The sequence below is a fragment of the Balaenoptera physalus genome, assembly GCF_965194825.1.
Source record: "Balaenoptera physalus genome assembly, chromosome: 2".
NCBI classification, from domain to species: Eukaryota; Metazoa; Chordata; class Mammalia; order Artiodactyla; family Balaenopteridae; genus Balaenoptera; species Balaenoptera physalus.
The window spans coordinates 100,905,384-100,921,903 of NC_138883.1; the positions used below are offsets into that span (position 1 = coordinate 100,905,384).

The window sequence follows — 16,520 nt, forward strand, 5'->3', positions numbered from 1 at the left end:
ACCAGAAAGACAAGATCCAGCCTCATCCACCAGAACACATGCACTAGTCCCCTCCACCAGGAAGCCTACACAACCCACTGAACCAACCTTAGCCACTGGGGACAGACACCAAAAACAACGGGAACTACGAACCTGCAGCCTGCGAAAAGGAGACCCCAAACACAGCAAGTTAAGCAAAATGAGAAGACAGAAAAACATACAGCAGATGAAGGAGCGAGGCAAACACCCACCAGACCTAACAAATGAAGAGGAAATAGGCAGTCTACCTGAAAAACAATTCAGAATAATGATAGTAAAGATGATCCAAAATCTTGGAAATAGAAGAGAGAAAATACAAGAAACGTTTAACAAGGACCTAGAAGAACTAAAGCACAAACAAACAGTGATGAACAACACAATAAATGAAATTAAAAATTCTCTAGAAGGGATCAATAACAGAATAACTGAGGCAGAAGAACGGATAAGTGACCTAGAAGATAAAATAGTGGAAATAACTACTGCAGAGCAGAATTAAGAAAAAAGAATGAAAAGAATTGAGAACAGTCTCGGAGACCTGTGGGACAACATTAAACGCACCAACATTCGAATTATAGGGGTCCCAGAAGAAGAAGAGAAAAAGAAAGGGACTGAGAAAATATTTGAAGAGATTATAGTTGAAAATTTCCCTAATATGGGAAAGGACATAGTTAATCAAGTCCAGGAAGCACAGAGAGTCCCATACAGGACAAATCCAAGGAGAAACACGCCAAGACACATATTAATCAAACTATCAAAAATTAAATACAAAGAAAAAATATTAAAAGTAGCAAGGGAAAAACAACAAATAACACACAAGGGAATCCCCATAAGGTTAACAGCCGATTTTTCAGCAGAAACTCTGCAAGCCAGAAGGGAGTAGCAGGACATATTTAAAGTGATGAAGGAGAAAAACCTACAACCAAGATTACTCTACCCAGCAAGGATCTCATTCAGATTTGATGGAGAAATTAAAACCTTTACAGACAAGCAAAAGCTAAGAGAATTCAGCACCACCAAACCAGCTTTACAACAAATGCTAAAGGAACTTCTCTAGGCAAGAAACACAAGAGAAGGAAAAGACCTACAATAACAAACCCAAAACATTTAAGAAAATGGGAATAGGAACATACATATCGATAATTCCCTTAAATGTAAATGGATTAAATGCTCCAACCAAAAGACATAGACTGGCTGAATGGATCCAAAAACAAGACCCGTAGATATGCTGTCTACAAGAGACCCACTTCAGACCTGGGACACATACAGACTGAAAGTGAGGGGATGGAAAAAGATATTCCATGCAAATGGAAATCAAAAGAAAGCTGGAGTAGCAACTCTCATATCAGACAAAATAGACTTTAAAATAAAGACGATTACAAGAGACAAAGAAGGACACCACATAATGATCAACGGATCGATCCAAGAAGAAGATAGAACAATTGTAAATATTTATGCACCCAACATAGAAGCACCTCAATACATAAGGCAAATACTAACAGCCATAGAAGGGGAAATTGACAGTAACACAATCAAAGTAGGGGACTTTAACACCCCACTTTCACCAATGGACAGATCATCCAAAATGAAAATAAATAAGGAAACACAAGCTTTAAATGATACATTAAACAAGATGGACTTAATTGATATTTATAGGACATTCCCTCCAAAAACAACAGAATACACATTCTTCTCAAGTGCTCATGGAACATTCTCCAGGACAGATTATATCTCGGGTCACAAATCAAGCCTTGGTAAATTCAACAAAACTGAAATTGTATCAAGTATCTTTTCTGACCACAACGTTATGAGACTAGATATCAATTACAGGAAAAAATCTGTAAAAAATACAAACACATGGAGGCTAAATAATACACTACTTAATAACCAAGAGATCACTGAAGAAATCAAAGAGGAAATTAAAAAATACCTAGAAACAAATGACAATGAAAACACGACGACCCAAAACCTATGGGATGCAGCAAAAGCAGTTCTAAGAGGGAAGTTTATAGCAACACAATCCTACCTTAAGAAAGAAGAAACATCTCAAATAAACAACCTAACCTTACACCTAAAGCAATTAGAGAAAGAAGAACAAAAAAACCCCAAAGTTAGCAGAAGGAAAGAAATCATAAAGATCAGATCAGAAATAAATGAAAAAGAAATGAAGGAAATGATAGCAAAGATCAATAAAACTAAAAGCTGGTTCTTTGAGAAGATAAACAAAATTGATAAACCATTAGCCAGACTCATCAAGAGAAAAAGGGAGAAGACTCAAATCAATAGAATTAGAAATGAAAAAGCAGAAGTAACAACTGACACTGCAGAAATACAAAGGATCATGAGAGATTACTACAAGCAACACTATGCCAATAAAATGGACAACCTGGAAGAAATGGACAAATTCTTAGAAATGCACAACCTTCGGAGACTGAACCAGGAAGAAATAGAAAATATGAACAGAACAATCACAAGCACTGAAATTGAAACTGTGATTAAAAATCCTCCAACAAACAAAAGGCCAGGACCTGATGGCTTCACAGGTGAATTCTATCAAACATTTAGAGAAGAGCTAACACCTATCCTTCTCAATCTCTTCCAAAATATAGCAGAGGGAGGAACATGCCCAAACTCATTCTTCAAGGCCACCATCACCCTGATACCAAAACCAGACAAAGATGTCACAAAGAAAGAAAACTACAGGCCAATATCACTGATGAACATAGATGCAAAAATCCTCAACAAAATACTAGCAAACAGAATCCAACAGCACATTAAAAGGATCATACACCATGATCATGTGGGGTTTATCCCAGGAATGCAAGGATTCTTCAATATACACAAATCAACCAATGTGATACACCATATTAACAAACTGAAGGAGAAAAACCATATGATCATCTCAATAGATGCAGAGAAAGCTTTTGACAAAATTCAACACCCATTTATGATAAAAACCCTCCAGAAAGTAGGCATAGAGGGAACTTTCCTCAACATAATAAAGGCCATATATCACAAACCCACAGCCAACATCGTCCTCAATGGTGAAAAACTGAAACCATTTCCAATAAGATCAGGAGCAAAACAAGGTTGCCCACTCTCACCACTATTATTCAACATAGTTTTGGAAGTTTTAGCCACAGCAATCAGAGAAGAAAAAGAAATAAAAGGAATCCAAATCGGAAAAGAAGAAGTAAAGTTGTCACTGTTTGCAGATGACATGATACTATACATAGAGAATCCTAAAGATGCTACCAGAAAACTACTAGAGCTAATCAATGAATTTGGTAAAGTAGCAGGATACAAAATTAATGCACAGAAATCTCTAGCATTCCTATACACTAATGATGAAAAATCTGAAAGTGAAATTAAGAAAACATTCCCTTTTACCACTGCAACAAAAGGAATAAAATATCTAGGAATAGGGCTTCCCTGGTGGCGCAGTGGTTGGGAGTCTGCCTGACGGTGCAGGGGACATGGGTTCGAGCCCTGGTCTGGGAAGATCCCACATGCCGCGGAGCGGCTAGGCCCGTGAGCCACAACTACTGAGCCTGCGCTTCTGGAGCCTGTGCTCCGCAACGGGAGAGGCCGCGACAGTGAGAGGCCCGTGCACCGTGATGAAGAGTGGCCCCCGCTCGCCGGAAGTGGAGAAGGCCCTCACACAGAGGCGAGGACCCAACACAGCCAAAAATAAATAAATAAATAAATTTAAAAAAAATATCTAGGAATAAACCTACCTAAGGAGACAAAAGACCTGTATGCAGAAAATTATAAGACACTCATGAAAGAAATTAAAGATGATATAAATAGATGGAGAGATATACCATGTTCTTGGATTGGAAGAATCAACATTGTGAAAATGACTCTACTACCCAAAGCAATCTACAGATTCAATGCAATCTCTATCAAACTACCAATGCCATTTTTCACAGAACTAGAACAAAAAATTTCACAATTTGTATGGAAACACAAAAGACCCTGAATAGCCAAAGCAATCTTGAGAAAGAAAAACAGAGCTGGAGGAATCAGGTTCCTGGACTTCAGACCATACTACAAAGCTACAGTAATCAAGACAGTATGGTACTGGCACAAAAACAGAAATATAGATCAATGGAAGAGGATAGAAAACCCAGAGATAAACCCACGCACGTATGGTCACCTTATCTTTGATAAAGGAGGTAAGAATATACAGTGGAGAAAAGACAGCCTCTTCAATAAGTGGTGCTGGGAAAACTGCACAGTTTCATGTAAAAGTATGAAATTAGAACACTCCCTAACACCATATACAAAAATAAACTCAAAATGGATTAAAGACCTAAATGTAAGGCCAGAGACTATAAAACTCTTAAAGGAAAACACAGGCAGAACACTCTATGATGTAAATCACAGCAAGATCCTTATTGACCCACCTCCTAGAGAAAGGGAAATAAAAACGAAAATAAACAAATGGGACCTAATGAAACTGAAAAGCTTTTGCACAGCAAAGGAAACCATAAACAAGATGAAAAGACAACCCTCAGAATGGGAGAAAATATTTGCAAATGAAGCAACTGACAAAGGATTAATCTCCAAAATTTACAAGCAGCTCATGCAGCTCAATATCAAGAAAACAAACAACCCAATCCAAAAATGGGCAGAAGACCTAAATAGACATTTCTCCAAAGAAGATATACAGATTGCCAACAAACACATGAAAGAATGCTCAACATCATTAATCATTAGAGAAATGCAAATCAAAACTACAATGAGATATCATCTCACACCGGTCACAATGGCCATCATCAAAAAATCTACAAACAATAAATGCTGGAGAGAGGGTGTGGAGAAAAGGGAACCCTCTTGCACTGTTGGTGGGAATGTAAATTGATACAGCTACTGTGGAGAACAGTATGGAGCTTCCTTAAAAAACTAAAAGTAGAACTACCATATGACCAAGCAATCCCACTACTGGGCATATACCCTGAGAAAACCATAATTCAAAAAGAGTCATGTACCAAAATGTTCATTGCAGCTCTATTTACAATAGCCAGGACATGGAAGCAACCTAAGTGTCCAGTCCATCAACAGATGAATGGATAAAGAAGATGTGGCACATATATATAATGGAATATTACTCAACCATAAAGATGAAATGAAATTGAGTTATTTGTAGTGAGGTGGATGGACCTAGAGTCTGTCATACAGAGTGAAGTAAGTCAGAAAGAGAAAAACAAATACTGTATGCTAACACATATATATGGAATCTAAGAAAAAAAAAATGGTCATGAAGAACCTAGGGGCAAGGCAGGAATAAAGACACACACCTACTAGAGAAGGGACTTGAGGATATGGGGAGGGGGAAGGGTAAGCTGTGACAAAGTGAGAGAGTGGCATGGACATGTATACACTACCAAACGTAAAATAGATAGCTAGTGGGAAGCAGCCACATAGCACAGGGAGATCAGCTCGGTGCTTTGTGACCACCTAGAGGGGTGGGATAGGGAGGGTGGGAGGGAGGGAAATGCAAGAGGGAAGAGATATGGGAACATATGTATATGTATAACTGATTCACTTTGTTATAAAGCAGAAACTAACACACCACTGTAAAGCAATTATACTCCAATAAAGATGTTAAAAAAAAAAACAAACCAAGGGGGACTTTGATGTACAGTGTAAATTTTTTTCAAAAGATATATCTTTATTATAAAGTGTAAAAATGAATGCAACTTTTAACAGGAGGAAAAACAAAAACAAAATCGGGAGAAACCATCTACCTTTGGCCTTGACCCAATTTTCTCCACTCTTCTCGAGGACGTTTCAGCCACCTCTTCTGTCTCATCTGCACATCTATTCAAACCTTGTCTATTCTTAAAGAAGAACAAGACAAAACAAAAACTCTGAAAGTTTCTAATCCATTGGCTTCTGGGAGTATTTTTGTGTACTCCTTTATTTTACCAGATCTTCAAATGTTGGTAGGTCACAGGGTTTTATCCTTAGGCCACTACTCCTCTGGTCTTCGTGCTCTTTTCAGATATCTCACCTACTCTTGTAAATCAACTGCTACATAAATGCTGATAACCTCCAAATCCATAATACACTGCTGGCCTCTCCCCTGAGTTTCAAACTTGCTGGACACTGTCAGCCAGACTCACCAAGAGACAGCTCAAACTCAACATATTCAAAACTGAACTTACCTACATTCCCTCCTAAATGGCCCTCTTCTAGAGTTCTCTAATTCAGTTGGTGGCATCATATAATCAATCATTCAAATTAGAAACCCAAATTCGCCCACAACTACTCTTCTCTCACTCCCCAACAATCACTCAAGAAGTCCTCCCTATTTTACCTCCTGAGTATTTCTCACATTGCTCTCCTCTTCACCCTATAACAATGTCATCATGGTTCAAGACCTCTGCCATAGTTTCTGAAACACATTTTTCCCCACCTTACAGAATAAAATATAAGAATAACACGAGGCCACTGCCTATTTTTCTAGGTTCATTTGGCATTATTCCTAGCATCAAATTTATGTTTTAGCAAGCAATAAACTACCCAGTTCCTGACCTATATATCACCCTATTCTTGTCTCTGAGCTTTTGCTCATACTGTCTCCTCTGCTTAAAATGAATGCCTTTCTGTCCTTCCTCCTGAAACTCCTACTTATCATTAAGAGGAGCTCATGTGCTATAATCTTTAGGAAGCTCTTCCTGAAACTACCTTCCTTCCTTTAAGGTTAGGTGCCCCTCTTCTGTATTCTCATTTTACCTTGTTCTTTCTATGTATTGTACTTCCCACACAGTGTTATAAGTATTTGTATATGTCTCTCTCCTCTACTGATCTCTGTAGCTCAGAGCCTAGCCTACAGTCTGACAAACCACAAGCAATCAAGAGATGTTTATTTAATGGTTCAATAGATGGAGAAGAAGGGAGAGAAGGAGAGGGGATTTTTGTTGGGAGTAAGAGGAACAAACCTGTCAGCCCCAGGCTTCTGAACTTCAGAAAAATTGTTAACTCCAGCTCAACTCCACAAATCAATCTCTGGTGTTGTTATCAGATATGAGAAAAGACCAAGAAAGAACAGAGAGAAGATGAGAAAAGAAAAACACAGACTTTGTGGTTAGACAGATAAATCTCCCCACCAAAGATGTCCACATCCTAATCCCCAAAACCTGTGAATATATTAACTAAAATGGTTAGTTAGAAAGAACCTTGCAGAAGTGATTAAGTTATGGATCTTGCGGTAGGAGATTATCCTGGATTATACAAGTGGGACTAATGTAGTTATAAGGGCACTTATAAAAGAGGGAGGCAGGAGAGCCAGAGTCAGACAAGGAAATTGGAAGCAAAGTCCAGAGTGACGCAACTGCTGGTTGGGGGCCATAAGCCAAGGAATGTGGGCAGTCTCAAAGCTGGAAAACCCAAGAAAATAGATTCTCCCTTACAGCCTCCAGAAGGATTGCAACTGATATCTTGATTTTAGCCCAGCAAAACCCATTTTAGACTTCTGACCTCCAGAACTATAAGATAATAAACTTGTATTGTTTTAAGCCACTAAGTTTGTGGTAGCTTGCTATGGCAGCAATAGGAAAATAATACAAAAGTGTATAAAATGAGATAAATAATGTCTACAATTGCCTCAAAATATTAACTCAAATTACCACAGAATATAGCAGAATTCATTGTTGTTAATTGTCTAAAAGGTTACACATAGAGCCACGTATAAATAAATAAAAGGATTGTCTGGATATAAAATGATAATTTATAGGATAATTTGATAATCTTTTAAAGATGGATATGACTAATCAAAGTAGCTACACTTTTAAAGAACCATGATTTTAAGGGAAGTATTATGAAGGACTTATGTTAAACGTTAAGTGATTTAAAAAGGGATTTTGATAAGCAATCCAAAAGACATGATATTTTTCATTTCCATGACATATAAATACAAAAGCAATAAAAATAAGAGCCTTATTTAATTGTTATAAGATCTGACTTTTTAAATATGGAAGCATTACCTACAGAATTGGCATATTTGCATTATTTCTCCCCAAAAATCACACACACACGTCAAGATAACTAGAAAATATGTAAGTATTAATATCTACATAAATTTATTTTAAGTCTCATGGCCAGAGTTCAAACAACTTACTTTCCTTTGTCCTTCAACCATTCTGGGTTCTTTTCCTCTTCTTTTAAATCACAAAGTTCAGGAATGTCAGTATTCATTGCTCTTCGTGCCTCTGCTTGTTTATGTAGCCACTGAAATGAGAATGAAGTTTAATGAAGGACACAAAAGTCTTGTTTTATTAAAAGTTACTTTTAGATTTTCCATTTTCCTATACAAGATGGAAATACTATTTGTTATGGACTGAATGTTTGTGTCCTCCAAAATTCATATGTTGAAGCCCTAATCACCAATGTGATGGTATTTGGAGATGGGGCCTTTGGGCGATAATTAAGCTTGGATGAGGTTATGAGTATGAGACTTCCATCATAAGGTTAGTGTCCTTATAAGAAGAGGGAGAGACCAGAGGGCATGCTCTTCCCCACCCCACCCCACCCCAGCATCCTGACCTTGGTCTTCCCAGCCTCCAGAACTGTGAGAAATAATTGCCTGTTCTTTAAGCCACCCAGTCTATGTACTTTGTTATAGCAGTCTGAGCAGACTGATAAAATATTTGATGGTGGTGATTTTAAACTTCTAGTTTTTATACATCTTTAAGCTTTTTTTTAAACTTCACTAGCTGATCAAGATCAAATGTATAAAAATTTCTAGTCCAAATTTCATCCAAATTTCTGGGAGTTCATGTGAATATTGTTTTATTTTTCTTGTTTATAATATATATATATTTTTTACATTATAAAAATATATAAATGATTTTTTAAATAATTATAATTTTATAGTTACAGTGATACTTTAATAATAAAATATAGAAATATGCTGTTAATAATAAGAAAAAAGTTAATATTTATAAATTGTCATTATATCTTAAGGAGATTCAATTATTTCTACAACTTTTCAATTGAGAGAGGTATCAGTTCACACCTTACAGTAAAAAAAAAAAAAAAAAAAAGCAGTTCTTAGTGCTTACACAACTAAATATACAATATTCAAAATCCCAGAGCTCAGGAATTTATAAATGAATGAAAGCTATTAATGCCAAATGTCACATTAGAAATACTTGATATTAATAATTAATTGTAATAAAGTAATAAATTTACAAATCTTTTCTTACCGCAACATACACTGACCCAAAGTTTACAAATCTATTATGGAAAATGATGTATTTGATAAAATAAATGCACATGCAACATTTTATCTCCTGGGATAAGCAACAACACTGGATATTAAATCAGTGTTTTCTCATCAGCATTCTGGAGCCAAAAAAAAAAGAAAATCCTGCAAAATATATTTTTGTCAAAAGGAAATATTAAATTTTTTCATGAAGTAATATCTTTAGCTTAATGACTACTTTAAAAATTCAGACCCAGTAACAGTTTCAATATATGGAATAAAAAATATTTTCATTGTGGTCACTGTAACTAACAGCAAGTATACCAACCTCCTCTTCTTCTGCTACCTGTGATTCCCGGAGAGCAGTTGGGAATACTCGAGGGGTAAAGTTGATTTTAATATTGCCGACAGAGCGAGGAGCAGGAATACTGTCTTCCTTTAACTTCTCAAAAAATATATTTTCTGAATTTCTCCCTTCAAAAACAATATCAGCAACTAAGTTATTTATCTCTCATTTCCTAGTTAACAAACTGACTTTTAAGGTAATTACACATTAAAGCTACTTCTAAAATCCTATACAAATAATCCAAACATATTTTCTACAATAAGGAATGTAAAATCCCTCATTGAAATTATGGCAGCTAATTATCTGTTCTTTCATCAGTGACCTCAGCTACTTTTCTGGGGTTCTGTTTGTTAAACCACACAGTGTCTAACTTACATTCACTATAGAGGAAGCCACTCTAGGCAACTTAATCTACATCAACTCTAGAGGAGGGCACCTAGGCAAAGCCATCACTTTCCTTAAGCTCCGGTATCAGTATCTTCTATAAGCTCCCTGGTGATGACATAAAAGTTTTTCAGCTATTAAAGACAGCTAATGGGAACAGGCAAAGAGTTGTAATGAAAGGCTATACATTTGTATAAAGGTAGTTAGATGTAATAATTATTAAGTCAATACAAGAGGAGAAATTAATCTATGTGTTAGAATATAAACTATATGAATAAAGGGAAGGAAAGGTACTAAAAAGGAAAAGTACTAAAAACACGATATACAGATTTAAAAGGCAAATATCAAAATTGTTTAAAAAAAAGATTTTCCAGAAACATGACAGAGAGTTAATATCCTTGATATAAAATGAACACATAAAATTAAGATATAAAACTTCCAATTTAGGGAAGTGGAAATGGCGCAGTGGTTAAGAATCTGCTTGCCAATGCAGAGGACACGAGTTCAAGCCCTGGTCTGGGAAGATCTCACATGCTGCAGAGCAACTAAGCTTGGGTGCCACAACTACTGAAGCCCACGCGCCTAGAGCCCGTGAGCCACAACGAAGAGTAGCCCTCACTCGCCGCAAGTAGAGAAAGCCTGCATGCAGCAACAAAGACCCAACTCAGCCAAAAATAAATAAATTCATATATTTTTTAAAATGTCTGAAAAAAAGAGAAAATTTTTAAAAAATAAAAAATAAAACTTCCACTTTAAAGAAAAATTGAAAATGGCATGAATTAACATTTCAAAGGGAGGGAGGAAGGGAGCAAGGAAGAAAGAATAAGGACTCAAACAAAGAAAGTAACATTAACAAAAATTTGAACAAAAAATTTCCACAGATGATTGTGGTTGGGAATGCAGTATCCTACCCATCCTCCCCTCTTTCTTTTAGTAATAGAATCTACTGTGCCAAGGTAGAATCTACAAAATCCAGCCTCCCTTAAGAGTAGGTGTAGTTATGTGCCAGACCTGAGACAATAGAATATGAATACAAGTGCTGTATAAAACTGATGGATCATTATCTTACATGTAAATCTACTCGCAGTGGACTTCCTCTTTCCCCTTCCCACTGGCTAAAAAACAATGCCAACTGCAGCATCCACCTTGGACCCAGAAGTGGAAGCCAAATGATGTGATGATTGATGTGGCCCCACCAGCCTAGATGGCCCTGTGGAACAAAGCCATCTATCAGGCCTAGACTGATTGCTGTTACATAATAAGTCTTAGATTACAGAGAATTCAATTTCTATCTTATTTGATCTATAACTTTGGACCTCTTTATTTCAGCAGTTGGCTTGAACCTACCTAACACAATGTCCTAAGAATTTTATAGCCTGGTAAACGGTTGTTCACTTGTGAAGCCAAGAGACATTCCTAGATATGTAAGAACTAAGTAAATATACCATCTAGCCATGTTTCCTGAATAAATTACTCAAAGAAATGTTCCAGAACATGGACAAATAAAATTAAGAACTCAGAACTGGGAAACCTGAGGGTAAAAATGAAAAAGGATAGGTTTTCTAAAACACACAAAAAAATGTTGTAAGATTTTTTAATGTTACTACAACAGAAGGAAAACAGAATAAAAAGTAAAAATGAAGTATATAAGTTCACATTTTATACTAATGATTACTAGGATACACAATATGGAGGGAAGAAGCACTATTCTTCCATAATGAGAAATTTAAAAATTACTTTGCTATTAACTTTGCTAAATAAAAGTAAATGAATAAACATTTGAAAATGCTTATGGAAATCATTACGGTGACCATGAGTTACATTAAAAATAGGATATCTAGCTTTCAAACTCTTACAGTAAAATAAGACACACAGAAAAACATACAAAGAAATTAGCTTTCTGTTTTCAGCAGCATAGGTTAAAGTTTTTACAAACTTTAACACACAATTTTACAAGCAGACAAAATGCTATGAACACATAAAACGCTTGATAAAAATATAACAAATAAACAAAAGTTTCAAGTACATAGTTCAGTTCAAAAAGTATGCAAAAGAAAAGGCTTATCAGCAACTTATAGCCAGGGTAATCTCAACAGCTGACAGCTGGGCTTCCCTGGTGGCGCAGTGGTTGAGAGTCTGCCTGCCAGTGCAGGGGACATGGGTTCGAGCCCTGGTCTGGGAGGATCCCACATGCCGCGGAGCGGCTGGTCCTGTGAGCCACAACTACTGAGCCTGCGCGGCTGGAGCCTGTGCTTGGCAGCAAGAGACGCCACGATAGTGAGAGGCCCGTGCACCGCGATGAGGAGTGGCCCCCACTTGCCGCAACTGGAGAGAGCCCTCGCACAGAAACAAAGACCCAACACAGCCATAAATAAATAAATAAATAAATAAAAATTAAAAAAAAAAAAAAAAAGCTGACAGCTGACAAAAAGCTACTTGGAAAGATTTCAGATATAGATATAGATATCTAGATAGGTATACCTATGATGGTATATATCTATCTAGATATCCATATCTGTATCTGAAATTTTATATATATGAATATACTATATATTATACATATATATATTAGAGACTATATATAAAGGATAAAGGCTGGAAATTTAATGCTGATATAGGTACAGAGGTGAGAGCTGAAAAGGCAATTACAGCCTGAGAAGGGCTACACTCTCAGTGAAATGGACACATAAAATCTCTGTCCACAACCCCAGGAAAGTGAAGCATGCCTCTTCCTGGGGCTCTGGATAAGAGAAGAAAAAACATCTCTCGTGAGAAACCTAAACTTCAGGTATCCCTTCCGAGGAATTCTTACTTCTGCAAACCAGGACACACGAAATTTCCTCATATGCACACATAAAAATAATCCGTGCTGAAGATGAGCACACAAACAAAAACTACAAATCACATGTGGATACAAGGTACGTTTCTTCCTTACAGTATGGAGAACAGTCAGCAGACACAACAAACAGGAAGACTGGCCTATTAAGAATTTGAAATAACAGAACAATCTGAAAGAGACTATAATAATTTAAAACATGCTTACTTAAAGAGCTAAGACAGGCTAAAATCCATAATGAAAAACTAAGGAATGAAAAAAGAACAAACAGGTATGAAAGAAGCAAACAGAACTTGCAAAATGAAAAATACTGTCCCTGAAATTGAAAACCTCTAGGACAAGTTTAACAGCACATTAGGCATATTTGAAGAAAATTTGCAAACTAGAAGACAGATCTGAGGATATTATACAGAACGCAGCCAAGGAAGATAAAGGCAATTTGAAAACAATTTGCTATTTGAAAACAACAGCTTATAACTTCCCAGAACTGAGGTAAGACATACGTTCTTTGAGTGAAACTATACTCCAAGTTCTGATATTATGAGATGAATAAATATAAAACTGCACTTAGAGTAATAAAATCAACATATACCAAAGTGAAGAATTTTAAAGCAACCAGAGACAAAGGATGGATTACCTTATAAAGGATCAATATTGAATCAAGAGCAGACTTCCAGCAGCAATATTAGAAGTCAGAAGGCAATAGAAACATATCTTCAAATTACTGATGGAAAATAACTGTCAATCTTGAATTCTACAACCATGTAAAACATCATTGAATAATAATAACAAAATAAAAATAACTGAACTTAACATTCAGATCTTTATTAAAGAACTACTAGACAGGAATAAAGACGCAGACATAGAGAATGGACTTGAGGACACGGAGAGGGGGAAGGGTAAGCTGGGACGAAGTAAGAGAGTGGCATGGACTTATATATACTACCAAATGTAAAATAGATAGCTAGTGGGAAGCAGCCATATAGCACAGAGAGATCAGCTCAGCTCAGTGACCACCTAGAGGGGTGGGATAGGGAGGGTGGGAGGGAGATGCAAGAGGGAGGACATATGGGGATATATGTATATGCATAGCTGATTCACTTTCTTATAAAGCAGAAACTAACACACCATTGTAAAGCAATTATACTCCAATAAAGATGTTAAAAAAAATAAAAAACTACTAAAGGATTTACTTAAAGGAAAGGTAATTGGATCCAGAAAGAACTTAGATGCAAGAAGCAAAGATAATTAGAAAGCAGTAAATATGGGTCAACAGAAAGAGTAATGAGTATATGTGGTAAAGCCACACTAACGACTAAATTTAGAGGTTTAAAAATAAGGTGAGATCACCTGACTCCCTCCCTGCCAAAAAAGTGGAATAAAATCTTTAGACAGTAACATAGAGGATGGGTATGACTGAAGTTCATGTATTAAATTTCCTTCTAATATTTACAAATAATGGTAGAGATTAAATTTTGTTTAGTATGCACATTGAAAATATAATAATTGTAATTATATCTATGTATCAAAAGTTATAAAAAATTTAATATCATTCAGAGAACAAAAATAGAATGTATACCTTTCAAATTAGTAGAAAGGAAAGGAGGTAATTAAGAAAAATTATTTAATCCAAGGCAGAAAAATAGAAAAAAGAACAAAAAAGGAAGTCTAGGGGCTTCCCTGGTGGCGCAGTGGTTGAGAATCTGCCTGCCAATGCAGGGGACACGGGTTCGAGCCCTGGTCTGGGAAGATCCCACATGCCGTGGAGCAACTAGGCCCGTGAGCCACAATTACTGAGCCTGCGCATCTGGAGCCTGTGCTCCGCAACAAGAGAGGCCACGTTAGTGAGAGGCCCGCACACCGCGATGAAGAGTGGCCCCTGCTCGCCACAACTGGAGAAAGCCCTCGCACAGAAACGAAGACCCAACACAGCCAAAAATAAATAAATAAATAAATAAATAAATAAAACCAAAAAGTTAAAAAAAAAAAAAAGGAAGTCTGGTAAATATAAATCACAAAGTAAGATGGCAGAAGGAAATTCTAAGACGTTAGGATATATTTTATTATAGTTTTAAATTTATTTATTTACTTATTTTTGGCTACATTGGGTCTTCGTTGCTGTGTGCAGGCTTTCTCTAGTTGCGGAAAGCGGGGGCTGCTCTTCATTGCAGTGCGCGGGCTTCCCACTGCAGTGGCTTCTCTTGTTGAGGAGCATGGGCTCTAGGTGCATGGGCTTCAGTAATTGTGGCACGCAGGCTCGGTAGTTGTGGCGCGTGGGCTTAGTTGCTCCACAGCATGTGGATTCTTCCCAGACCAGGGCTCAAACCTGGGCTCCCTGCATTGGCAGGTGGATTCTTAACTACCAGGGAGGTAGTGCCACCAGGGAGGTCCCAGGATATATTTTATTTATAATAATAAACCTAAGTAGCCCATATCAAAAGAAAGACTCACAATAAACAAAAATATACACTAGCAAACTACAAATGATTTATAAACACATTTGTATATAACACAATGACCCAGATAATATAAAATATGAGAACAACTGTCATTCCCCTTTTATACATTTGGAAATTAAAAAAAAAATTCTCCCTAATAATTCAAGGACAAAAAAAATCATGATGGGTTACAAAATATTTGCAACTAAATGGCAATGAAAACACAAGATTTCAAGACTTGGTGAATGTATTAATGCAGTATTTAAGAGAAAAAATTATAACTTCATATTCATGTGTTAAAAGATTCAAAAATTAATGCAAACAAATTGTGTAAAGAACAGAGAAAACCCAAAGAAACTAGAAGAAGCCAAATAAAAATAAACACAGGAATTAATGGAATAGAAACAAAGAAACAATAAAAGATCAACAAAACCAAAAATTGCTTTTTTGAACAGACAAAATCTGCAAAATGCTGCAATAGTTGATCAAGGAAAAATAAAATACTATTAGGAACAACAACAACAACAAATATATATATACATATATACATTTATTTTTCAGATTCTTTTCCATTATAGATTACTACAAGACATTGAATATAGTTCCCTGTGCTATACAGCAGGTCCTTGTTTATCATTTTACATACAGTAGTGTGTATATGTTAATCCCAAACTCCTGATTTCTCTCTCCCACCACCCCCTGCTAAAAAAAATGTTTTTTTAAATTATTTCTTATATGTGGAACCTAAAACAAAAAACCAGACTCATAGATACAGAGAACAGATTGGTGGTTGTCAAAGGTGGGGGGTGGGAGGTGGACAAAATGGGTGATGATGGTCAAAAGGAATGAACTTCTAGTCATAAAATACATAAGCCCTGCAAATGAAATGTACAGCCTGGTGACTATTGCTAATAATACTATATAGCATATTTGAAAGTTGTTAAGACAGTAAATCTTAAAAGTCCTCATCATAAGAAAAAAAATTGTAACTACGTATGGTGCTGGACAGATTTGCTAGATTTACTGTGGTGATCACTTCATAATATACACACATATCAAATCATTATATTGTACACCTGAAACTTATAATAAGTCAATTATATCTCAATAAAAAAAAGAATTTTTAAAAAATTATTACCTTTCCTCTGTTTCTCCCTTCCCTCTTCCTAATACTCCTATTATTTGAATGTTGGACAACCTGGATGGATACTCTAGTTGTTTTATCTTTTCTATTTTAAAATCTCTCTGTTGGGTCTTCTCTGGCAGCGCAGTGGTTAAGAATCCGCC

At 36.3% G+C, this 16,520-nt stretch overlaps 1 protein-coding gene and 1 long non-coding RNA gene across 4 annotated transcripts in view; one reads left to right on the forward strand and one right to left on the reverse strand.

Moving 5' to 3' along the window:
- The window catches only part of LOC309654371, a 350,754-nt gene that overhangs the window by 171,450 nt on the left and 162,784 nt on the right, over positions 1–16,520 (forward strand). The window lies entirely within an intron of this gene.
- The window catches only part of DNAAF4 (dynein axonemal assembly factor 4), a 118,128-nt gene that overhangs the window by 18,595 nt on the left and 83,013 nt on the right, over positions 1–16,520 (reverse strand). For all 3 annotated transcript variants that reach the window (XM_082446905.1, XM_082446904.1, XM_082446903.1), the window contains exons 6-7: positions 9,558–9,703; positions 8,144–8,253 (exon numbers count right to left, since the gene is read on the reverse strand). In XM_082446905.1, coding sequence (XP_082303031.1) covers positions 8,144–8,253; positions 9,558–9,703 — 256 coding nt within the window. The remainder of the gene's footprint in view (positions 1–8,143; positions 8,254–9,557; positions 9,704–16,520) is intronic.